The sequence below is a fragment of the Acartia tonsa genome, chromosome 5, assembly GCF_053477335.1.
Source record: "Acartia tonsa isolate MP-2025a chromosome 5, ASM5347733v1, whole genome shotgun sequence".
Lineage (NCBI taxonomy): Eukaryota > Metazoa > Arthropoda > Copepoda > Calanoida > Acartiidae > Acartia > Acartia tonsa.
Window position 1 is genome coordinate 32,942,937 of NC_137264.1, and position 27,024 is coordinate 32,969,960.

Genomic DNA, 27,024 nt, shown 5'->3' on the forward strand with positions numbered 1-27,024 from the left:
ATTTAGGAATCTTCACTGAAAATTTCAGCTGTCTGTGTTAAATATTTAAAGAGAAAGTCACATTTCTCCCATAGCTTTACGGACTGACAGACAAACAGACAAAATCGATTATAGAGTTGCTACTTTACTAAAAAAAAACTTGTATCGTATGGACTATATGGCAGCGTAGATACTCTATACTTTACATTTTTATTGGATGTGTTAGTAGGTCCAACAGTAAGTCTAAGATCGTCAACAATACCTGCCAAAATTTAAAGTCTTCTCTTATGTTTACATAATAGTTGTTTGTTTAATTTGTTTGATTAGCCATAGTTTCTTAGGGTTTGGACCTAAGACTCCCGGAGTATGTTGATAAACTTTTGTATAGACTCCAGGGCCAGCTTAAGCTCCACGTTCAAGTATGACTTGACACGCTGAGTGAGAGCTCCTCGTTATTACCTCACCCTCGCCGGTTTTGAGTATGGCAGGTGTCCCAGATTAAGTCACCGTAATGAATGACGCTCACCTCAGAGGAGCCTGGGATTAAGGGAAGTGATGGTATTGTACACTTGATTATTAGGCATCCAAACTACCTAACAATCTTCCTTCCAACGCAACTGGGGGAGGTTGTGTGAATACACATTGGAGAATTCGAGACAACATGTTGTGATTGCAAAATGCATGGGTTTGAACTCGAATTCTCATCACCGTAACTCAGTGCAATACCACAGAGCTACGGCGCCCTCTTTCATAATAGTTTTTTTTATTGCTACGCAACTTATGTATATTATTGAAAAACTTTTATGAGCATAAAATACTTTTTTATTGATGGAAAACATTGTATACTTATAGTAATGAATATTTTATAAACACAGTATACAACATATAAGATAAAAATTATATTATGATATAGAAATTCTCTTTTTGTGTTTTTTGTTTATATATAATTTTGGGTTAAGTAGAGCTATTGTCCTTCAAATTGAGGGCAAATCACGGGCCAGCTAGCAACCTTCTACCTCAGCAACATCCATACAATAGAAATATAAGAATAGAAGCATATTCTGAACCCTTTTTTCGTCAAATCTAAGAAGGAACATTTCTAGCAGACAAAAGTATTATTTACTTTCGACTCAAGCTGTTGTGGATTCTTAAAAATGTTAGACTCGCTACTCGATAGTGAGACAAAATTATTTTGTGAAAAATCATCCGAAAGCACATTAAAAATCTACCAAAATTAATCAAAATCATAAGTTAATAACCCTTTTAAGATTTATTTAATTTTTGTAAAATTTTTAAATTCGATTTTGGAGGATTTTTCTCAAAAATAATTTTGCCTCACCAGCGAGTAGCGAGCCTAACTTTATTTTTTAAGAATCCACCTATATTTGAAGCTTTCAAATTGAAGACGAAATTTTTGGGTAATTAATTCTGATTCCGCAAAGCTTTCTACTAAGAAAATATACTGTTTACAGCTGACTTTTATCTATGTATGAAATGAAAAAAAAACATGCGTTCGTTTCAAAATGTGTATACAATTTCAACCAATGGGATTAAATGTATGTACCGATGCGATTCTCCTATTGGCTCAATCAGACATTACCTCTCTTTCTTAGTACCTTTATTATCCATATGATACGTCTGTCTATATTTCCTATATAAAGAGTTCCTATATATTCCTATATTTCATGTAAAACATTTCATCTACTTTGTTCATTTACAATTTTCAAAAACAAACACAAGAAAGAGTATTAATGTCTTTTGTGACCGACAGACAGAAGAACAAAACAAACTGACGTACAGACAAAGTGAACTATAAATTAGCTTCGCTACTTCTACCTTGAATCAAACCAGGCTGTGACATGAACATTATCCACAGTTGTGTAGTACAGACGGTCGGAACATCTATTCTTCCTAAACAAGAATGAAAACATAAATAAAAGCTAAGAAAAAAGATAAAATTATTCTATGTGCGGAAGGGGCCGGGGGTGTGGGGTATGTCAAAAACTCCCTAAAACAAGATATTGGAAAGAATAGGTAGTCTTCCACTTTAAAAGTATTACACCCCATTGGTGTATTGCTGTGAACTCTAATGTTTTAGATGTTGTGTTATTTCGAGTTTTTTTTTACTATTTAGAATTGTCTACTCTGGCGGTTAATGAATATTACTCTCAATTCTGTCGTACATCCTTTTATATAAAGTAGTAGGTAATTTTTTTTTTGTCTGAAGCTTAAGATCTCAATAACTACTGAACTAATCAGGTTCCCCAATTTATTTAGGCTTCAAATAGGTCCTGTGGTTTTAGGCTTTTTATTTTCAGACTTATTTATTTTAGCACCCCCCCCTCTTTGTCCCTAGATGCCAGCGGCGTAGCCGCTAGTAAATAGAATAAATAAATTACTTTCCTAAAATATAATCTTAAACATTTAGAATTAAACTGATAGAATATTAAGTAATGGCAAAACTGTTTAAACAATAAATATACAATATTGTGAAATGTTTTGCTAAATCAAATAAAAGAATGTTATCCAAGTATTATTTAATTTCTAACAAACAAAATAAACAAGATACCACAAAGAAAGAAAGAAAAACACACTTCTTAAATATAAGAAGAATTACGGGTAAATTTTCCTCCAAGTTCTTCGAGCAGACCCCATCCCCATCCCCCGCCCCTCATCTAATTTCAGATAAGTTGAAAATAGGGGAGGATGTTTGTTTCTTTAGGTCATTTTGGGTACTAGGTAGCTTTGCAGGAAGAACCCCGAAGGGTTATATCTTCCGCAGGGGTTAGAAATAAGAAAATAAGTAAACCCTCCTACCCTTATTTTCAATCAATGTAAAAAAGAAGGGTGGTGGGGAGTCTAGGTCAGTGCTCGATAGGCAATTTAAGAGAAAACGCCGACTTACGTTTTGCCAAGTTTATATAAGTGTTTATTTTTACAAATAAATTTGGCCATTGTGGAGTTTGGTTTCGCAAAAATAAGATATTCTAATACAGCATTATTATTTTATAGCTTTTTTCACTCATAGATAGGGATCTTAAGGGATAAGACAATGGACAATAAATTGATACAAAGTCATCCCTAATGATCTTAATCATAATGACCTAAAAAGATTATTTCTTGTAAACTGTCATTTTGAACCAAACAATAAAAAATCCTTAAAAGTACCCAAATTTAAAAGCTTACGATACATAAATAAATGTTCATAAAATAGCTTTGGGTACCAGTGTAATTTAAATTCCAGTGTCCAAATCCTGTTCAAAATTCAGTATTTGAAGTAGCAAAGCTATTCTGTAAGTTGAAATGACCTAGATTTTTTGGTCAGAAATTCTGTTCTAGTTATTAATTCTTCTAATTTGATTTTCTGTTTTATATTTATAAGAAAAATTAGTCATATTTAAACGCCTAAATTTAAATACCTCACCATCTTCCCCTTTTTTATTATGCAAAATCACCCCCCTCCTTACTCCTTTCTTACCTCAACTGTAGAAAAACAGTCTTGATTTAATAAGCAGAATATAATTTTGTTCATTTAAGCATCATGTCTTTTTATTTAAATTAACTAAACATTTTTAGATAAACTGTGTTGATCACTCTATGATTTTTCTATAGGGGAAGAAATAATACTTTCTTGGCAAATAATTTCCCTTTGAAAGCAAACCTTTGTTAAGTAGAGATAATTAGAGTGCTTGACAACTACAAACAGGTTTAAAACTTTCCTGCAAACTACACCTATTAATTTAATCTTATACTAGTAGCTACTATGGGGGTGGAGGTGATGGTATCCTCCCCCAAATTTAATTAGCTATAAACACGTTCACTAGACCTTTAAGAAGATAAACTCCCTTAAATATAAAACAATATAACTTTAGCTCAAATAAGAGCTTAAGAAAGAAACTGTTTTTATCCGAATAAGGTATGTAATATAAGGGTCTTATTGTCAAGTTTTATAATAAAACTTTGTTTTGGTCTGGAATATAGAAAAGCTGATCCGAATAGTCTTGAGATACTTTTCCGCATTGTTATAAGCGAAGCTACTCAACAATTCGCTCTGTACGTCCAACTCTGTTGGGAAATGAAGCTATTTGTTGGTTACGCGGCTATTTTTTTTGTGTGACATCTAAAGATATAGGTATATATTTATTTATTTTTAAAAAGATTGTAAATAATTACAAAAAAATAAACCAAATATTCCTTTTTTATGACCAATGAACATCAGCTCTATAGATGACTTAGTCCAGTTGTATGATTTTCCATTTGTTTTTTAGTGATACACTACTTATGAATACTATCATCCTTGTTCTTTTTTATATAGAAATACTATGCTTGCACATTTTTAAGCCAGGATAAATACACAGAAAATTAAGGGAATAAAAGCATTATTAAGACAACTTAAAATAATTTACATAAAAAACTAAGAGTCACACATTGTGATTTTTTGTATCCCTATATATAAATAGTAGAATCTATATATGTCTGTACATCTGTTTGACTACCGAAGGATTTTGCAAACCGCCAAACCGATATGGTTCTCCTTAGCTTTTCATAGAACCTGCGAATTATAAGGAAGTATAAGTATAAATTGATGTGCATCCCAAATGTAGATTAAATCTATATGTTGAAAAATTGGATAATACTTGCTTGGAGGTAACAAATCACAATTGAAAGACCCAAAGTTTTTGAGCCAATGAATAAGCTTTTGGCATCAGTATAATTTACTATCCAATGTCTCCTCCTTAAGATTTCAGAGTCCTAAAATAAAAATAAATCTAAGAAAGAGTACTGACTTTTAATTAACTTAAAATGCATTTCCGCTTTTAGATAAAGAATTATACAAAAAACGAATTTTATAAAATATCCCTAAAATTTAATGCAGATTTCAAATCTCCCCCTAACATTAAAATTCCGGAAAACTTATAAATCTTAATATTCATAGCTAATACAAATTATTACTACTGTATGTATAAATGTGTGCAATGAAAGGTTTTGACGATGATAAATAACATGTCAAAACCAAGTCATTTATTAACCTCAGGAGTGAGGAATACGAGTAAATTTGTGTATCATAATTGGGAATGTCTTTCCTTTAAGGTCCCGGGTTCTTTCCCATATTAGCCAATATTTATTTTCTAAATAAATTTGTTAGTTGAGAATTCCTTACACCTGGTTTGATTCATAAACAGAGGTGGGTTCTTAACAAAATAGATCATGAGAATCGGCTACAGGGTAGCTGCAAATTAAAAATAATTTTCTATTATCTTCTTAAAAATGCTCTAAAATTAAAGTATGATTAGAAATACAATTTTTAACGATTTTTTGGTATTATTTTAGAGCTTTTCTTCAAGTGGCCCATCAAGCACAGACACCCGCCTCCCCTGTATTTTTAAAATCAATTTAAAATAAGTAGCAGCATTTATTTTCTTTGTGCCTCACCCCTGCATGGGGCCCATGCGGTTCCACCCTATACCAAATATAACCTAACTTTAAAAAGATAAAATACAAACACATTAAAAACTACCCCTCCTATCCCCATTACTTACAATTAAGTTCATAATAAAAGGAGGAGGGGGTTGTGTTTTGTGCTCGACTAAGCCCTTTGAGGGAAACCACCAAATATTTGTGGGGTAAATAATAAGTTTTTTTTCAGTTTTTTTTCTTTTAAAAACTCACCTGAGGTAAATTACATTTCCTACACACAAAGCATCCAAATATAAACACAAATTAAATTTTATTTGAAATAACACAAAACTATGAAACTTCATGACCATTTCCAAAGTTAAGTTTTGATTAATTTAGAATAAAATTAAATTGAAAATAATCACAAACCTACAAAGTTAGGTAGTACCTTTTTGTGTTTAATATAATTTTTATTTATTGCACTAGTAAATAGTATAAAATAAAAGAGAATCGTTTAGAATATTTACATAATATGACGGTTTTCATCAAACAAACTTTTGAAGAAAAAGTATTTTTTATGATGCTTATTTTAGGTTAGGTTAGTTTAAGTAAGCGAAGAGCCCCGGAGAGATAGTTACAAGTGTTGAAATGTATCTTACAAAATATTCTAATTATCCTTATTTGAAAGATCTGTGTCTGCTTGTATGTACCGAAGGATCTCGCTAACCGCTCTGAACCGATATGGTTCTCCTTTACAATGTAGCTTCTCATAGGTCCTGGGAATTATTATAACTATTTCTGGGGTTGAGGGTTCTCACCACCCTCTAAAGAAACATAATTCCTAGAAAAAATCTCCCCAATGTTTTTTTTTACTTTATGTTTTTAAACATAAAATAAAAACAATAAAACAACAAATAAAATAAAATAAATAATAAGGGGGGTCAGATTAAACACCTCACATGTCACTTGAGGCCTCTGGTAGCTGGTATGTATATATCTTAATATTACTTACCCATAATTACAAAAAATTGTTGTGGGATCATTATTGCTGCGCTACTTATGAACATAAATATCTTTGTATTACTATTTTATTTTTAAAAGCGAAGCTTTTCTATAATTAGGGTCGGTCCGTCCGTCCGTCCGTCCGTAACGGATAGCTTTTTTCGTTAATTTAGGCATGTTAGAATTGTCCTATCGATTTCAAATTTTGCAAGGTGATTCCTGCAGTAGTTAGGTACGATTTAGTAAGCGTAGCAACTCTATAATCATTACCAAAATGTCCGTACGTTCATTTTAAACAAATTTTTATATGATCTAATTATCTGATTGATCTGATTTTTTGTATACTGATTCCTGGGACAACAAAGTACAATATTATAAGCAAAGCAACTCTATAATTAAGTCCTAAAAATGTAAGTATGTCCACAAACATTATTCTGTATCAAGCAGTTTTTCAACAAATTTACTTACAATTTTGCATCGACTCTCATACATTTATATTCTGATTATTCAGTTCTGACACTATATAGGTGTTAATGTCCGTTTGTCCTACCGTTTCAGCGCTTCGCTTTTATGGATGTTGTCATCCTTGTTATAATAGCTGACCTGTAAATTGAGCGTGGGTCTGATTTTAACACTTCTCTGGAAACCAAAACAAAATTATAAAAAGCAAAGATTTTTTTACATTTAAAGTGGACCCCTCCGTCCCTAACGGATAACTCTGATCGATTATTTAGGTATCTTTAAATTATTTTTTTTCGTAAACTTTAGAAATTATTACAATTTAGAAAGTATAGCTACTTGGGGGTTATATTTTTTTCTAGGGACGATTTCTCTTGGGAGGGTAATGGTACCATCGCCAAAAACATTTATAAACCTTTACAGGACCTATGAGAAGCTACCCTGTAAAGGAGAACCCGATCGGTTCAGCGGTTAGCGAGATCTTTCGGTACAGACAAACAGACAGACAGACATCCTGTTACTTTATTATAAGGATAACAGAAACTCCGTATGTCCATTTTAGACTTTTTGAACCAATTTAATATATTATAATATCTACTTCCTTTTTGGAATATTACGTATCATGTTTTATGCAAAGTTTCTTTATAATCAAGTACAAAAATGTAAGTATGTCCATTTTAAACATCCTGTATATAAGTAGTTTTTGAGAAAGATTTATGGATGTTATCCTCCTTGTTCTAACACATCAATAATTGGAAAAACAAACAAAAACAGTGTCCATACTAATGAGGATAACACAGGGATTAAAACATCTAATAAATGGGAAGCAGTTGAATTTGACGATTTTGATTTTTTATAAGAAACTTAGGCTAAACTTTAGGGCACGTAACCTACCTAACCGATTTTTTTTCCATAAACTAGATTTAAAATCGTAAAGTAGATTAGATTTAATCATAAAAATTATATTTCAAAAATCCTTATATATCTAACAGATTAAGTTCTTACTGACCGCTGGACAGATATTGTCCCCTTCACAGTGAAGCTTCTTATAGGTCAAGTGAAGGTTTGGAACTAATTGAGTAGGATACATCCACCATCTCTGGTGGTGTAGCTACTAGGAATATCCAAGCAAATATTTAAGAATTTAATCTTTTCATAAATTAAAAACAAAGAAACCTAATTTTCTTGAAAACAAAAATAAAACTTCCAGGTCTAAATATTTGAAGTCTGTGTTTTATTTGTTTTTATTTTCTGTTTTATGTGTGTAAAATGGGATGGGACATTGGATTATTAATTGCTCTTAGAAGTGTTATAATCACGTTTTCTTATTGGTGTTGGATTAAAACTTTAGGTAATTTATTAAAACTTATTGTATTTTTATTTTGGTTTATTATGCTGAGTGTCAATACGTTGTCAACAATAGTTTTGATCTAAGGAAGGGATAATTTAGTTTATCATCATTGGATATATATATTTTTATTGTCCTATCCCTTAAGATCCCTGGTATATAAAGTGGCCATTTTAGGTGAACAAACAATATTTAATTCTAAAACAGAGTTATTGAGATAAGTAAATTCAACAAGAACCAAACAGTAAAAAAAGGATGGAAGCATTTGCTCAATGAATCAGACGATCGAATATGAACAGAAATAGAATAGGATTAATATTGAACAAACAGAATAACATTTCAATAGATCTTAAACAGTAATAAAATTAATGCTTATTTTTAACACCTCGTTTAATTTTGATATGTTTCAACAAGGTTTTAAAACGACAAGAACATTCTAACATATATATGATGGAAGATACACTTTCAGTATACAAACACTTAATAAACATCTAATTTTAGCTCAACTTACATGTCCCCGAACTATGGAATTTAGTGGAAAAGTATCAGGGAGGAAGATAACGCTAAATTAAATCAATCAAAATTTACCAACAAGCCAAGCAATGACAAATATATACCACTAAGATTTCGGCAAAAAATTAATTTCTTTTCCAATATACAAACTCTAACACCGAGCAATTCTAGAGATGTTACTACTGCTGATATGTCTGGCATGTGGCACTATTTGCGAGATTAGATGAAATACCTTAGACTGTTAACAGGCGCAACTTAATATCATGCACAGTTAGGACTCTTAGAAAAATACTGTGCAATCATAGAGCTAGTTGTCTTTTTCTTATCCTAATATCCTATAGTGGGCGTTCGTGTATCGCATCCAGTTTTCTAGATGATGTCTTGAAATCTAAGGAAAATCAAGCCCCGACGAGATAATTATTTAACCAGTGATCTCTTTATATCCCTGAAAGAATAAATCCAAGAAGAGAACCAGACAGAATTTAATTTACAGTTTAGTGCTGACCTCAAACACACACAAATCAAAAACATTTTCCTTTCTTAGACCGGAGTGGAATATGAGTGTATTTCTGATTATTTGAGTGGCTATTTAGCAAATAAATTACCTACCCTAATTATCATTAACCCTAGAAATAGTAGAACATTATTTATCTTTAGAAATTGGGGCTTTCTTATTAAGCTTATTTTTGGAAGAGAGTGTAATATAGGTGTATTTCTGATTAATTTAAATACTTAACAAAAAATTTACTTGTATAGCCTTACCACTCAATAATAAAGGTTTCATTCATCTAAGGATGTTAAAGAGTGTTCGGTCAAATCTCCTAATAGTTTTAATCATATATCAGATTCTCAGCCCTGTAACAATTGTATCACTAAGTTGGAACTGCCATAAGTACCCCAAACTTATCATAGAAAACCCCCAAACTAAAATTAAAACTAAAATTTAAAGTGGATGGTTGACACACCCGTCCCCCTCCCCTTCTTATTTGAAGTGCCCCAAACAGGCATGTAGCGGCGTAGCCGATAGTATATAATAAAAGGTATGGATGTCTGTCCATTTATTTATTATAAGTATTAAGAATTCAACTCAGAAACCACACTAAAGATCTAAAATAAAATATAAAACAAATTGTTTTCTTTATTTTATGAGGAAAGCTTAAATTGGAATTAATGTATACATTATTTTCCTTTGTTTATGAATGAAATTTCAAACAAAATTTTGTACAGAAATGACCATCAAACTTGAGCTAGCATGTTCCAATGCATATCGAGTAATAACTAATTTACAATGAAATATTTTTTTTTCAGGAGCATATTTTCTGTCTACTATTCATTCAACAAGATAAACAAAGCTGGAATAACTTTTCTCGTATTCATTCGAATCCGGTGGATAGGAATTGGTTCTCATCCATACGAAAAAACTATGTCAATATCCGCGGAAAGCCGTCTATAGTACGATGCGAGAATAACTATTCCAAAATCGAGCTTTACCTATTCACAAACACATTTTGGACTTTAAGAAGAAATCGTACAATTAAAGACTGGTTATTTGTTTCTAGTTTTATTAGATATTTACCAGAGTTCTTTAATGGCCAATAATCATTTAACATATGGTTTTTTTGTTGAATTATTTTCTTTATTTTTTAAGAATAAACAAGAACTATATGAAAACAAAAAATTGAAGGTATTTTGCGTAGCAGTAAATACAAAATTCAAGGCCACAGCTTTGAACAGTTTTGGGTAAAAATTTCTTTTCTTGATAAAAGATGCATTTACTTGAACATATATTTCCAAATCCGTCATGTTCAAATATCAAATATAAAACTTTGTCATAAAGTCCAAAATGGATCATCACACAGGAATATTTACTTATTTATACAGGGGTGGTAAAAACTCAGAACTTTTAGGCCCAACCTGCAAAAAAAAAACCTTTGCTTTTTTGTTTCAATCCGTTTTTTTTGTGTTGGTTAAATAGAAATGTTAAATTAAAGGCTTTTAAATAGAGCAGTAATGAGTAAAACTGATTGTTTCAGGCGTGTTATGGCTTACTGACATACAATCAGATTTATGAGATACAAGGCTGACAACATCCATAAGTAGAGAAGCATAAAACAACATGGAATGAAATTCGAACAAGAGACTTAAAGAGCATTTGTTAAACTCAAATATTGATTTTTGTAGAAAAAAATCATGATACCTTTCACAATTTTAATTTTTTTGACATTTATATTTGTATGATGACTGACAGACCGCGCCGGTAAAATAAACAGTAAATTTAGTGTGTATCAATACCAAAAAGATTGAATTTATCAAGTTTTACTCTGTGTATGCATTTTTACTACATATTCCCTCACAAATCTTGCTGCATATCCACAGAGAAAACAATAAAAGAGAATACTTGAATTAGTTAATTAAATTAGATACATCATTTTTCAGTATGGCTGAAAACCGGTTCCAATCCAGAGGATATTAATCTGTATCGAAGTAATACTGGAAATTAATGCTCCTATTTCTAAAATTGACAGAATACAAAATCATGCCAATTAAGCTTAATCACGAGACTTTTTTTCAAGATTGTTTATGGTGATTCAGAAACATCCATTTTTTGTGCTCCCTTTTTATGGGCCTTCAACAAAAAATGGTGAGCTGATTAACCTCTTATTGTTTTTCCTCATAGGTATACCAGTATACCAGGACGAACAAACTTTTATGCTTTGTGTAAAATTTAACAAATATATTTATGCTATAGATCAGTTTACATAAAATTGCACTTTTTTTTTAAATTAAAAATAATGTTTAGGACATATATGTGACTAAATATAGACACAAAATTTCGTCTTCTAAAAATTCTTTTTAAATTGGCCAGATCATTTTACCCTTCAAGTAATTGTAATTGTCTGACAGCCCATTTAGGGGGTAATAAATCTATAAGCTTAATTAATTCTGGTTTCCTTCTTCTTTGCTTTGATCATCAAAAAATAATAATAATCATTGTGCCTACATCCACGGATATAAAGGGATAAGACAATGGCCAATAAATTGATGTACATCCCAAATGTCAATAAACAAAATTACCCCTTATAAAAATTACAATTAGTGGATGAAACGTTTGGACACTCAACTTAATAAACCAATCAAAACTCATTAGTCCCCATAGTTGTAAAGCCAACGAATAAAAACCGTTATTATAAAACTTTGGAGACTAGTGTAATAAACAGCCCATTGTCCTCTCTCTCTGGTCTACATTCTTACATTCATAAATAGGACACTCCAAGAGCAAAGAATAACGGACTGATTTGGTTCTTTTGGTATCTAGCTAACCATTAGTAAGACGCACGGATATTTTAGGATAGCACAATTGATGATAAATTGATTTATTAATGATGATTAACAAAATTTTCCAGGTATAGTTCCTTTCGTTGAAACGCCTCTTAAGGGGCGTTTCGTCGTATTTTATCAGTACTCTTTCCCCTATTTATAGCCCAAGAAAAAAGGAAAAAAACAAACCTCAATATTTTAATTAATTTTAAAAATATAAAAGAACGAATAATATACAGTAGGGTACATTTAATATATTTATTTCTATATATATGATATCAGCAGTTCTATTGTTTAATCAAGACAAGGTTAATTATACTTTGGGAATTTCCCTCAAAGTGCCTAGCAAGCATAGAATCACCCTCCCCCCTTATATTGTTAAATTAATTGAAAATATAAGGGGGACGAAGGCTATAGTTTTTGGTGCCATAACCCTCCTGTGCTAAACTGTATCCAATATAACCTAACCTAACCTAGCCTAAGGTATAATACAAACACACAAGAAAACAATCCCTTTTCCTTCTTTTCAATTTATTTTGAAACTAGTGGGGAGGGGCGGGGTTTTCTGTACTCGACTAGAAACTTTGAGGGAAACAGCTTTTACTTTTCATGTGAAACAACAAACGTCTGGGTCTACAGAATTTTACAGTCAAACTTTTCCTAATTTAGATTATGTCTGCCTGTCTGTACATAATACTTAATAGATGAAACGGATTGAAAATTAAGAAATGTTGTTCTAAGAATAGTCATTTCTTTCATCGTATTATAAACGGCTTTCCGCGGATATAGAATGTACAATTATAAGATTTAAACTAGTTTTGTTTAGCCCCGCGGTGCCGAAGTCACCGGCTAAAAAACTAGTTTTAATCTTATGATTGTACATTTCTATATTCGTGGAAAACTGGATATAATACGATGCTAGACATAGTTTTTTCGTATGGATGAGAACCGGTTCCTATCCACCGGATTTGAATGAATACGAGAAAGGTATTTACTTCATAATCATAACAAAATTAGTTTTTCTATATGAAACATATTGAATTAAACTATTTATGAAAAGTTCTTCAATTTCTTTAGAAATTTAAGAACTTATAAGTAACCATCAATATTAAATACTACTTACCAAGTAATTTTTTAAAATCCTTTCTTGAATTTTTTTCAAATAGTCTTTTAAAGAAATAGTTTTTACTTGTTTTATTTCATTCATCAAGTTAAAGGTAGTAAAAGTACAATTTAGATGAAATTGTTTATAAGAAAGAATGGTCTTTCAATGTTTAGTTTTTACAGAGACACTGTTTCGTTTTTAGAGGGGGGGGGGGGGGGGCTGTTAACTTACCCACTCGCATAAAACCTAAAAGCTGCCCTAGACGAATAAAATTTCTCTAAACTTTTAGAACGGTCTTTCCTACCATTAACGAGATCCTACTGGACATGCAGTATATCGCTTTATCATTTTAGAATTATAATAATTTTGTTCCTGATTATAGATTTCAACTCAGCTTTGTCCTAAAATAAATAATAAAAATCTAATAAAATAAGAGCAATTTGATTTTAGTAAAACATTTGATAGTAATTAGGTAGCCAATTCAAATTAACACAACAATTTATAAATCTGTTAAACTTTGGGTACCAGTATAATTTACAGTCCAATGTTCCCTCTCTCCCCACTGTCCTGGCTTACTTACCTTTACTAATTGAGACTCAGATATTTGTATAGTTTGTAAGTATGTTAAGCTTTGGGTACCAGTATAATTTACAGTCCACTGTCCCCTCCCTACCTGGCTTGCTTACCTTTACTAATTGAGACTCAGATATTTGTATAGTTTGTAAGTCTGTTAAACTTCTGTGTGTGAATGAAACTTGTAAATCATCTTCAGGGTCTCCTATCCAACCTAGATTTAAATGGTGTTCCATCATTGTAGCACAAGATTAGAATTTAAAAATCAAGGCTAGGGTAGGTCTATTCTAGTCTTTCAATTTTAATCTTAAAAAGAAAAAAAATATTTCTTATAAACCTTCCCCAAACCTTGAGAAGTTTCATGTAAAAGAGAACCATATACATTCAGCGATTAGCGAGATCCTTTGCTGTACAGACAGACATATATCTTGTTACTTTTATATAAGACATAAATTTGTTAACTAAAAGATGTATTGTAGGAACAGTTTATTTCAGGGATCTTAAGGGATAAGACAATAGATGATTAAACATCCTCAATGATGATAAGCAACAATTATTGGTTGGTTGAAACGTTTGAACACTACTAGTTCGGAACCAACCAATCAAAATTCAATAAAAGTACCTTCAGTTTTTGGGTCAACGAATAGGACAACGTCTTCATAAAACAAGGGTGCCAGTGTAATTTACAGTCTCCTGCTCCCTCCTCCCTGGTTTGTTTACACTGTGTGTTTCCAAAATAGTTTGTGCTTGGGTCTGACATCTAACAATAGTACTCACAGGGAGCCAAGGGATATAAGCGTCTGAATTGATCTACACCCTATCTTCTCCTCATTAATATAAGCTCCCAACGGTAGAATTTAGAGGGAAAGGAAAATGTCAGGAAAATTAAAACGACTAATTCTCCTAAATATCTAAATATTCACAATCTATTACATTTCATTTAGAAACTGATTTACTGTCCATTTTCCTATCCCTGCTACCAACAGAATTTTACACTTAAGACAAAGAAGGAAGATTTAATTACTCAATTATCCATCCCCATTCCTGAATTACTATAACTACATAGACTGAAGACATTGTCAGATAAAAGGCAAATAAGATAAGGCTTTGTAAATATTTATGAAATGCTTTTATTGGGAGGAGAAGGGTTAAATCCACATTTTGTAGATTAAAGATGAAATTTTTGCCCGATCTCTAAAAACTCAAAAAAAACATCCTACCTTACGGAGTCTTTAAATGAAGGGTTCCAACTTTTAATAATTGGAAATAAACAAAATCAAACCTGGCGTGAAAGAACTTTCTTGTAATCTTTTTTCAATACTGTCACGGGTAAATGATTTACTGATAGCATTAAGATTATCTGCCTCATCCTCACTATCATAATTTTCTTTCTGACTGGTGGGATCTTCAGTTTTATCGTTGACTTCATTTGTTGAGTTGGTATTATCTATTTCATCTTTTTCAACGTCTTGAAGGTCGTGTTCAACAAAGGAACTCTTAACAACTTCATGAATTGATTTATCTTATTTTAAACAATCAGAAGTTTCAAGTGTTGAAAATTGCAATTTGTATTGCATTTGTAATTAATCTATAATAATACTTCCCCCAAGTGCCTGACAGGAATTGCTCTCCCATCTCTTCTTATTTTGAAACAGAATTGAAAATAATGGGACTGGATATTTTTTTCCCTGTGCCTAATTTATACGGGAGGGTCCTATCCCAGCAGGACCTATACTGCAGAGTTTAATCCTGCAGGGCTAATCTGTACCCCAATATAACCTAATCTAACCTGACCTAAAATAATAAACAAACAAACGAAAATTTAGCTTCACCCCATAATCACCAATTTATTTCAATATAAAGGGGGAGGGGGATCTTTGCTTGACAAGACACTTGAGTGACAACACAAAAATGAGTCTGGAGGCAAAAATTAAATTAATTAGCCATCCTATTATTTTGGTAATCCGATGGAGCTGAGACCTGCTTGTGCTTAATAATTAGCTGCCTGTTAAATTTTTATCTTTTAAAGGAAATTCAATAATTTGGATAAGAAAATGTAAAAAATAAGTTTTCTTTAATATGAAGTAAATTCTATAAAACTGTGTAAATATTGATAAAACAATTACCAATTCATATTTTGCCTGGGATGGATTATCATAGATGGGAATATATGGTTTCACATCCAATATAGGAGTACCATCAATCATATCTACACCTAGTACAGGAATATAGAGATAAATAAATATATAGTTTCATATCTACCCCTAGTACAGGAATATAGAGATATATAGATATATAGTTTTATATCTAAAATAGGAGTACCATCAATCATATCTACACCTAGTACAAGAATATAGAGATAAATAAATATATAGTTTCATATCTACACCTAGTACAGGAATATAGAGATATATAAATATATAGTTTCATATCTACACCTAGTACAGGAATATAGAGATATATAAATATATAGTTTCATATCTACACCTAGTACAGGAATATAGAGATAAATAAATATATAGTTTCATATCTACACCTAGTATAGGAATATAGAGATATATAAATATATAGTTTCATATCTACACCTAGTACAGGAATATAGAGATAAATAAATATATAGTTTCATATCTACACCTAGTACAGGAATATAGAGATATATAAATATATAGTTTCATATCTACACTTAGTACAGGAATATAGAGATAAAAAAATATATAGTTTCATATCTACACCAAGTACAGGAATATAGAGATAAATAAATATATAGTTTCATATCTACACCTAGTACAGAAATATTGAGATAAATAAATATATAGTTTCATATCTAAAATAGGAGTACCATCAATCATATCTACACCTAGTACAGGAATATAGAGATAAAAAAATATATAGTTTCATATCTACACCTAGTACAGGAATATAGAGATAAATAAATATATAGTTTCATATCTACACCTAGTACAGGAATATAGAGATAAAAAAATATATAGTTTCATATCTACACCTAGTATAGGAATATAGAGATATATAAATATATAGTTTCATATATACACCTAGTACAGGAATATAGAGATATATAAATATATAGTTTCATATCTACACCTAGTACAGGAATATAGAGATAAATAAATATATAGTTTCATATCTACACCTAGTATAGGAATATAGAGATATATAAATATATAGTTTCATATCTACACCTAGTACAGGAATATAGAGATATATAAATATATAGTTTCATATCTACACCTAGTACAGGAATATAGAGATAAATAAATATATAGTTTCATATCTACACCTAGTACAGGAATATAGAGATATATAAATATATAGTTTCATATCTACACTTAGTACAGGAATATAGAGATATATAAATATATAGTTTCATATCTACACCAAGTACAGGAATATAGAGATAAATAAATATATAGTTTCATATCTACACCTAGTACAGAAATATTGAGATAAATAAATATATAGTTTCATATCTAAAATAGGAGTACCATCAATCATATCTACACCTAGTACAGGAATATAGAGATAAATAAATATATAGTTTCATATCTACACCTAGTACAGGAATATAGAGATATATAAATATATAGTTTCATATCTACACCTAGTACAGGAATATAGAGATAAATAAATATATAGTTTCATATCTACACCTAGTACAGGAATATAGAGATATATAAATATATAGTTTCATATCTACACTTAGTACAGGAATATAGAGATATATAAATATATAGTTTCATATCTACACCAAGTACAGGAATATAGAGATAAATAAATATATAGTTTCATATCTACACCTAGTACAGAAATATTGAGATAAATAAATATATAGTTTCATATCTAAAATAGGAGTACCATCAATCATATCTACACCTAGTACAGGAATATAGAGATAAAAAAATATATAGTTTCATATCTACACCTAGTATAGGAATATAGAGATATATAAATATATAGTTTCATATATACACCTAGTACAGGAATATAGAGATATATAAATATATAGTTTCATATCTACACCTAGTACAGGAATATAGAGATAAATAAATATATAGTTTCATATCTACACCTAGTATAGGAATATAGAGATATATAAATATATAGTTTCATATCTACACCTAGTACAGGAATATAGAGATAAATAAATATATAGTTTCATATCTACACCTAGTACAGGAATATAGAGATATATAAATATATAGTTTCATATATACACCTAGTACAGGAATATAGAGATATATAAATATATAGTTTCATATCTTATACAGTTTTACTTTATTTTGGCCCTATTATATAAACTTTTCTCCTTTCTTTGCAGACATTTAATATGTATCAAATCCACTTTTAAAAGAAGAGAAAATTTATATTTTATTTTATTTTGAACATGAGTAAATATTTGTATCAATAATATTAACAAGATAGTACAGTATATAAATGTAGAGGTTTAAAATAATCATAAAATTGTTTTTGAAATTTTGGTTATTACTGAGTTATCATTGAACATTGCAGGTAAGGAAAAATAGTAAAAATGAAGATAAACAAGGATGACAACATCCATAAGTAGCAAAGCACAAATAATCATAGAATGTTCAAACCGTCAAAGTGAGACATAAGGCAGAAACAAAGAAAATTAATAGAGAAAATAATAATTATTTATATCTTTAGAAGCATGACCAACAGACAGACGGCAAAAACAATGTATAGAAACAAATATGTCATGGGAATCTTCACTAAAAATTTATGCTGTCTATCTTCAAATATAATTTCTCCCATACTGTTACGGACGGACTGACAGACTAAGTGAATTATAGAGTAGCTTCGCTACTAAAAATGATTTAAAATTACCTAGAAGGTACAGGGTATCATCAACAATCTTCTCTACTCTTGCTAAAGACAATCCTGAAAATAAAATAAAACATTAAAACTTTTTCTGTGGATTGTAACTAGAGTAAAAAAAATTAGGGAGGAAGGGGACATAGGACAGTAAAGTACACTGGTAATCAAAGTGTTACAACCACATTATTGTGTTTTATAGGTTCAAACATTTAGAATACAAATATTTAAATAAATAATTTAATTACATATATTAGGGATATTTTAGTTTACCATCATTGGATAATGATATGTAAAATGTATAAAAATTTACAGAAAATCTCTTCAAAACATATTCTAAACATATATTGTTATGTAAATGTAAAGCATAATGCAGAAATTTTTGTATATTTATTGTATTGCAAATTATTAAAAAAAATGCAGCATCTACGTGCATAAATAAATGATTCAAAAGTTTAATGTCTTATTTTTTTGGTAGTGTAGCTACTATATTATTAGGAAATGTATGTACGCCTTTTAAATTCACAATTTTTAGCCCTTTAATTCTACAGTATCCACGCAGAATAGACTTTTACAGTAAAAATGCAGTTTTTTTTATACAAACAATAAGAAGTTTCTTATTCATTTTTATTTCTTTATATATTCACGCTTTATCATAGTTTATTATTATTTATCACTCTTGAAAGAAATTGTTAATTAATTTTCATCCCCCAAGAAATTAAAAATAAACCAGCAAAACTTGTGTAGGTAAACACTGAGAAAAAAAAACAATGAAATTGCACGCTCAAGAAATCTAACAAAATATTTAAAGTTGTGCAAAAAAAAAACTAACTTTATATTTTTGTTGTAAGTGTATTGTTCAATATTGTGTATGTGTATTTGTTTTCAGGGATAAAGTGCTTTAGTATACATGTAATTGTGAGAATAGTAAAAATCTAAATTATAAAAGAACTTTGGTACTAAGACCAACAAAGGAGTGAAAAATGTAGGATTTTAAAAACGTTGATATAGGACAAACACATGGGGGACAAACGCCAGAGTGAGTTAAATTCTAAGTTGGCAGCCGCGCGGCTGAGAGTGACTGAATTTAAATTTGCCTAATCAATTGAGGACGGCTGCGGTTTAGGAAGTTTAGTTCTTTCTTTAAGCTCCAAGACTTTCTGTTCATTCCATAAAAGGTGTATATGGGGGTTGCTTAGGCTGAGGTAAGAGTTCCTAAGGTTTTGAGTGGCTTATTTTCCACCTAAGGAGTGCTGCAGATACTTAGAGTGGCTTAATCTATCTCCATGCCATGTATTTGCGTCAGCTGAGACGCTGCTAAGCCGGCTAAGGCTACATCTGCCAAGCAAGCAATGTTAGAGTACATCCCGAAATTTATAACTTGTTATTTCTAGCATATCTATTTTTGCATGAGGTCTTGATGAGAAACTAAAATTGCAAAACTATATAAAAAATATTACATTGATAAATGTTTGCAGGTAAGATACGTATCCGCTATAAATTAGTTTTGATGAAAACTGATGCCTTTTTAAAATAAAAGTAAAAGATTACAGTTCCTTCACGAATAATAGAAACCCATGAAAGTCCCCTAAAATTTATACCGATGAAAATCAGCAAAGATATTTGAAAAGGTAAAAAAAAAAAAAAAATTCAAACCAACTTTTTTATTCATTGCCGACCTTTGTCTGGAATTCCTAAAGGTGTATGGTAATAAATTGGGCCTGTTTAGGGTCACATCTTAGTTAAAGAGGAGCTACGAAAATATTTCTAGGTAAAATGGTTAAATATTTATGTTTACAGCATAAATATGAAATATATTTGAAATATTAGACAATTGTACAATACTGCAATCCTTGTTTAACTGCAATAACATACCTACGAACATAAATTTTTGGATCATGATGAAAATAATATCTAGATGATGAGTTATATAAATGAATTGACAAATTGAAAAATAGAACTGAAAAGAACATTTGGGAGACAAGCGTTATTTCTCTTGTATAGTTGTCCCTTATGATGACCATTTTTAAAACAAAATCGTCCTTTTTACGCTTAGTGTCTTGATATTATACACACTTAAAAATGCCTTAAAATGTTTATTTTTATCATCGATTAAAAGTAAATCTAATTATAACGTGGGAATGGTTCTAAGAAAGAAAATAAAAAGCTCCTTATAACAATATTGGTAGCTAAAATTAGATAAGGCCATTTATGAAGATAGTTAACATGAAAATACAATAAACACAATCATAAAAAAGTACTTGTTTGTGAAAGTTATAAAACTATTTCATTAAGACTAGCAGCTACGCCCCTTGTTGAGGCCTCTATGTAAATGAGTAGAGGGGGGGGGGGGGGGTGAGGAGAAGTTTTAATAGAAAACGCAATCAAATCAGCTAGGCTATTGGCGTGATATTAAGGGGTGAGCATATGGAAAATCATACACACAAACAAACATTGTTCAACTTTGTATAATGCTAGAACTTCACCCCATGATAGGAGAAATCAAAGAAATTGCACCACATGATATCAGGACCAGTAGCTATATACCTGTAGAGTAGAGTCCAAACGGTTTAGCGGTTACCGAGATCTTAAACTACAGACAGACAGACAAACATTATTTAACTTTGTATTATTTGATGTGTTACCTATAGGATTTGGTCTGTGTGGAGATCTAGTTGAAAAGAGACCAACTCGCTTGCCTGACAATCTTGGTGGAGCTACCTGGAACAGTTGATAGTGCTTTCACTCAAAGTGCCAATAGAGCACTAATATCCCCGCCCCCCCCCATTTTAAAAATAATTTATAAATTTTTAAAGGGGAACCTGCAGGGGCCCTTACCTGCTGGGCTACATGTGCTAACAAAACCTGACCTAATAAGGGCTCTGTTCTATTTTACAAAATAAACATGTAAAATTACCTTTGCCTTTACTGCATCTTGTCCATTCTAAAATAAATATTATTACGAATTAGGGAGACGAATAATGAAAAAATCCTGTAAAACAGTAAAACAAAATGTTAAATTTTTTTTTAAACATCTTAGAAAGCTAAAAATTATACATAGCTTGCAAAACAACCCCCCTAAAAGCAGATAAGTAATAAACGTTAAATTGATATACATCCCTAATGATGATAAACAAAATTACCCCTGCTGCTGATTAAAATTATTAGTTAAAAAGTTTGAACTCTACTAGTTTGGAACCAACCAATCAAAGTTAGTAGAAGTACCCAAAGTTTTTGGGTCAACGAGTAAGACCATAATTAAGGGACATTAAGCAAGAAACATTATAGAGAACCCTCGCTCTAAAGCTTTATCTACTAAAATTTTAGAAAACCACTGAAAAGTTTAATTACTTTCCAACAATCTCTATTAAGTAAAATGTAAAAATTTAAGACTAACTATCCCAGTTAAGATTGAAAAGTTTGCAATTCTTGAGACCACTTTAAATAAGGGATAAATGGATAATTGTGGATTTTTAAATTCTCTAAATTTTTGTGTAAATTGATAATAAAGGTAATACATTTTTTAACACACTAAACATTTAGTCAGAAAAGTCATAAGTCTTCCTTAAAATATCTAAAAATAAGATTCATTTTCTTAAAAACTTAAAAAAGGTATGATTTAATGAAATAAAGAAAAAAAAGATTACTGTTAAAAGGCCTACAGACATTAAACCCAAAATACACTCTGAAATTTATGTTCTAAATGTTCCAGGAATAAAATTTAAATCTGGTGGAAAAACGCCAAGATATGAAACAGTTCAAATAAACAAACACAGATACATTCTAACTTCGTGATTTTTATTATACTCTAGGGGCACTTAAGTTAGAAGGGGAAAAAGTCGACCTCATCCCATATTAAATTTGAGTTTTAAAAAAATAAAAATAAATATTTTTTTTTTTGGGGGGGGGGAGGGGGGTGAAGACACTCTCATCAAAATTAGTTTAAAAACTTTCCAGGACCTATTAGAAGCTTCAATGTAAAGGAGTACAATATCGGTTCAGCAGTTAGCGAGATCCTTCGAGACAGACAAAAACACTTACTACTTTATATAATAGGATAAGTCAAAAACTATTGTTTTGGAGGTCACTTAGACCATACAAATTATACGATGCAATAAATTTTTTTTAAAGAAGTAAAAACTATAGGTATGCCTTTTTCTCGCTCAAGAAGGAATAAAAAAAAATTTATTCTATTCTCTAAGGGGAACTTGATATACCAATCCTTTCACGCCATATAATTCTCATCAGCAGTAATTAGGATTCCAGAAAATGTAAAACTTTTAAAGAGTATTTTATCATAAATTCAACTTACATAACCACCAAAGTTTATTAATAGAACTAGAAATATTTTCCAATTTTCATAAATAAACTCTCTAGTTTTAAATTAATAATAAATACGACACGCATTAAGATTCGTTATATTGAATGAATGAAGAAAATCAGCATGTTGTCGCTGTTTTAAATAAAACAATGATTGTCCTTGTTTGCTATCAAATTTTACACTTTAGGGAATTTGACTTTAAAAAATATATATATATAGTCTCTTTCGTGGCAAGAGGCGATTAGTAGGTTTTTGATAGGTTATTTTAGGTTAGGTTAGGTTAGGTTATATTGGGTTAGGTTATTGCATCGCAGGGTTAGAGCCCCACAGGGGCTAGAAATAGGAGAATAGCTACTGTGAAAATAAGAATAAACGTCCCTTAAGGGGCGTTACCACGAAAGGGACTATACCCTAAAGTTGTAACTAACCTATGTATCTAGCACGTTATACAATGCAAGGACAAGTTTTCAGAACAATAATTTTGTCAAGTCAGAAATGTGTAAAAAGAGCAACGAATTTGAATCATCGAAAAATTAGCTGCAGCTTAATGGAAAATTTAGAAAAATTTCATCAGGGAATGCGAAAATCTTTCACAAAATCCACGTATTCTATATCCTTTACTGTATAAAATCATTTTGTCCAAAAGGCTTATTACTGTCGCGGCGGTGAAACTTAAAGTTTTGAAAAGTAAACTTAAATTTATGATCATTAGACCGAAAATAATATTGTTTACACACAAATTTAGTTCGGGGATAAAAAGGTTAAGTACATTATAAATAAAAAGTTTAGTATGAATTATTTTATTTTAATTCCTTTTGAATGTCAAAAATGGCCAGAAAATGCCGTGTTTGACTTATGTTGATTTACTAACAGTATAGAACTTGATATAGTAATAGTTGCTACGCCTCTAGCTTTTAGTAGGGCTTCGTCCAAATAGATGGTAGGGTAAGTCCGTACATTCAATCTTTGTTGAATAAATCAATTTCATGAGCATCATGTGTTGGAAGAGCTTTTTCCGCATTTTTTCAGGGGGGGGGGGGGGTGTCAAACATCCCAACCCTCAGTTATGTAGCCTAAAACCATCACAGAACAAACAAACATAGTATTTTGTAAATTAGATATACCTACATTAGTACATTTTTCAGGTAGCAATCAATATATTTTTACTTGGATGTTGCACCAGATTTTCATGTACTCTAGTAAAGTGATACTCGCAGCTGGCTTAAATAACAATACCACATATCCATCCCCTTTTACCCCATACCCATACCTAATAATGAATAAACGAACTGACCAATAAATGAAGTCCATGTTAGTAACTTAAATTGACGTCAATTTTTTCCTTGTTAATATCCAGGTATATTCTATGTCCATTGATGTATCCATTAATGCTAGGAATAAGTTTACCTTATGGAAGACCCAAATAAGCCACACGTGAGAGAACTCTTCCAAGTTTTCTAAAATAGAAAATATTCTCAATCTCTAGATTGATTGATCACCCATCTACTCAAGGAGGGATATGTTATCTGGAGAAAACCATTCTACCTAAAAAATTTCTTACTCAAACGAATACCTAGTAATTTTTGTAGAAAATATTATTAAAAAATCATAATTAAACATAGATAGAAACTTCCATTAGTAACTTATATTATAAAAAAAAATGTAACCGTCAAATGGGCAAATAAAGTTATTGGGGTAGGCGGTCGTTGTCATACATGTCCAAGGGTGGGTGTAAAGGGGTGTTTACGCCCCTCAAAATAAAAAGCTTGAACGTCCCCGGTCATTGTTTATGGGATGCGCTCAAAAATTTCAGATGAACCGAAAAGTAGAAACACGTAAACCACTTGAATCTTAGCAAGCAACTTTTAAAATTCTTCTTATAATAGCATCCAACTCTATTATCCCTTTTTTTTCTTATTCGCTTCTTAATGTCTAATATAAAAATGTACATATAGAATAGGTACTAGGTTTGCTTCGCTATTTAAAGAAATATATAAATAGGTGCCGTTAGTACTTAGATGGAGGCAAAACAGTCTTTTCTAGATAAAATATCACATCTTTAAACCTATTACTCTAAATCAATCATATTATAAAATATAAAAATATTTGTACCTATACTTTAAGGTTGAAACAAGGATGACAACAACTAACGAGGCGATGTTTAAAATGTTATTGAAATGGGCATACGGAGTTTCTGGTTTTATACAAATTATATACAGGAATAAATATGCCAAGTTTAATCGATGAGACGATTTTAACATTGTTAAATTAACAATCAGGGCTATCCATCAGGCTAGAATGGACAGAACCTTAATGTAGATAAGGTTTTAATATCAGTCATTTAAAAGAAAACTTTTCTAGGTTAAGTAGGAAATGTTGAAATATTAAAATTTATGTTTTCTATTAACCCTGCGGGGCTACCCAGTAACCACTACAACTTAACCTAACCTAAAGTAATAAAAAACTAATCGAAAACTACTTAAACCAAATCTATTTTTACTTTATAGTAAATCAGGATATTGGGGGGGGGGGGGGTTCTGTGCTAAAATTGGTACTTTGAGGGAAAACACGCAACTACCTACCTAGGGCGTGCCCAGGATTATTGAGAACATTCTTGTTTATCCTGGAATCATAGAAATGTGGCCAAGGTCAGGCACCAATTTAGTTATGTACGTGTCACAGGAATAAGATTAATTAGGCATCAACCTCATCATTTTATTATATATTCTCAGAAATCTTAAGAGATATGACCATGAGCAATGAATTGATGTAAATACCCTTCGATGAAAAACAAAATTAATCCTTCCATAGATTAAAATATTTTTGTTGAAAGTTTAGACACTTTTAGTTTGAACCAGCCAATCCAAAATGAAAGAACCCAAAGTTTTTGTTTAACCAATGATAGAGAATGTTTACAAAACTTTGGTTAACATAATGATTTACAATACAATTTTCCCTCCCTGATTAAAACTCAATGGGGTAGAATTAATAGAAATAAGCCTTGAGCAGTAAAAGGAAATAAGTACTATTATTGACACTTTGATATTAGTAAAGCCTTTGATACTTATTAATTTGATGAGGTATGGAGGAGGCAGAAAAATAGCCTGAAACCTTAACAAGATTTAAATTTAATCCTAATGCCACCCTAAATGAACCTAATACAGAGAACTCCAACGGCATGGTGGTTAGTTAGATCTTAATGGTCAAAAAGAACTATTTTATGTTATAGGGCTAGCATCTTTAGGCTTATATTCAAAGGAATATGGAAGGGCATAAAAATAGCCATAAACCATATCCAGACTTATTTACAAAAAAAAAGCCTTACACCATCTCAGGATGATGGATCTATATGAAGCTACACCATATAGGTTCAGCCATTAGTGAGATCCTTCGCTACAGACAAGAAAAAGCTTACCTACCACTTTATATAATAATATTAGAAATATTCTGCACAGACTGCCCAAAAAAAGCGAAACAACAAAGTTATATTGATATTATATAAAATTACTGAAAATAAGTAACTATTAGAATTTTACACTAAATGATTCAGAGTGTCCTCATGACCAAGACCAAATTTCCTGAGTAAAGCTCTTCCTTGATTTGCTAGGCCACTTTGTCGAGGAGTTCCATTCTGGTCAATAAGAAATATTTGAAAATTGTAATGATTAGGTATAAAGTACGGTACACCGACAAACGTAATAGGGGGACATTGCATCTTCTAAGTAAAACGTTCAAGGACTATTTTCAAAAAATAGATTTTATTTTTATCGTTGGAAGTTTTTTTTCTTTCTTTCAACATAAATATTGGATAAAAAAAAATAATGTAAAAAAACTATTTATTGCATTAATGCTTGAAATATATATTATTTGCAAAAAAAATAACAATAAGCATTTTCATTTATACCCTGGACAATTGTTATGAAATATAAAGCATCCAATAACGTTTTTCTTCAGAGAGGTTCCCTATATTACAATAAAATGAGAACAGATTTTTGTTCTTTTAAAGGGGATAGTGGAGGGGTATTTCATTGTTTATTAGAGAAATATCAAACTATATTTTCTATGTTTTCCTTTGTCTTAAAAACAGACTGCAGATGACCAATCGGCTGCATTTTATATTCATCCATTTTAAATCTGAAATCATGTTTTTGAAAGAAA

The 27,024-nt window shown here is 30.8% G+C and overlaps 1 protein-coding gene across 2 annotated transcripts in view; it reads right to left on the bottom strand.

Annotated features, from left to right (window-relative positions):
• The window catches only part of LOC145319966 (tRNA (adenine(37)-N6)-methyltransferase), a 28,025-nt gene extending 1,016 nt beyond the window's left edge, over positions 1-27,009 (bottom strand). The window contains exons 1-13 of one of the 2 annotated variants that reach the window (XM_080162379.1): positions 26,937-27,009; positions 26,443-26,497; positions 25,449-25,487; positions 24,274-24,323; positions 21,463-21,489; positions 21,191-21,266; positions 18,558-18,611; positions 15,836-15,909; positions 14,977-15,190; positions 13,808-13,908; positions 13,494-13,522; positions 6,982-7,017; positions 1,816-1,890 (exon numbers count right to left, since the gene is read on the bottom strand). In XM_080162379.1, the coding sequence (XP_080018505.1) occupies positions 1,816-1,890; positions 6,982-7,017; positions 13,494-13,522; positions 13,808-13,908; positions 14,977-15,190; positions 15,836-15,909; positions 18,558-18,611; positions 21,191-21,266; positions 21,463-21,489; positions 24,274-24,323; positions 25,449-25,487; positions 26,443-26,497; positions 26,937-26,993 (887 nt within the window). In that variant the 5' untranslated portion in view covers positions 26,994-27,009. Of the gene's footprint in view, positions 1-1,815; positions 1,891-6,981; positions 7,018-13,493; positions 13,523-13,807; positions 13,909-14,976; positions 15,191-15,820; positions 15,910-18,557; positions 18,612-21,190; positions 21,267-21,462; positions 21,490-24,273; positions 24,324-25,448; positions 25,488-26,442; positions 26,498-26,936 lie in introns of both variants that reach the window. The other variant, XM_080162378.1, reaches the window with a different exon arrangement.
• Between the last annotated feature and the right edge of the window lie 15 nt (positions 27,010-27,024).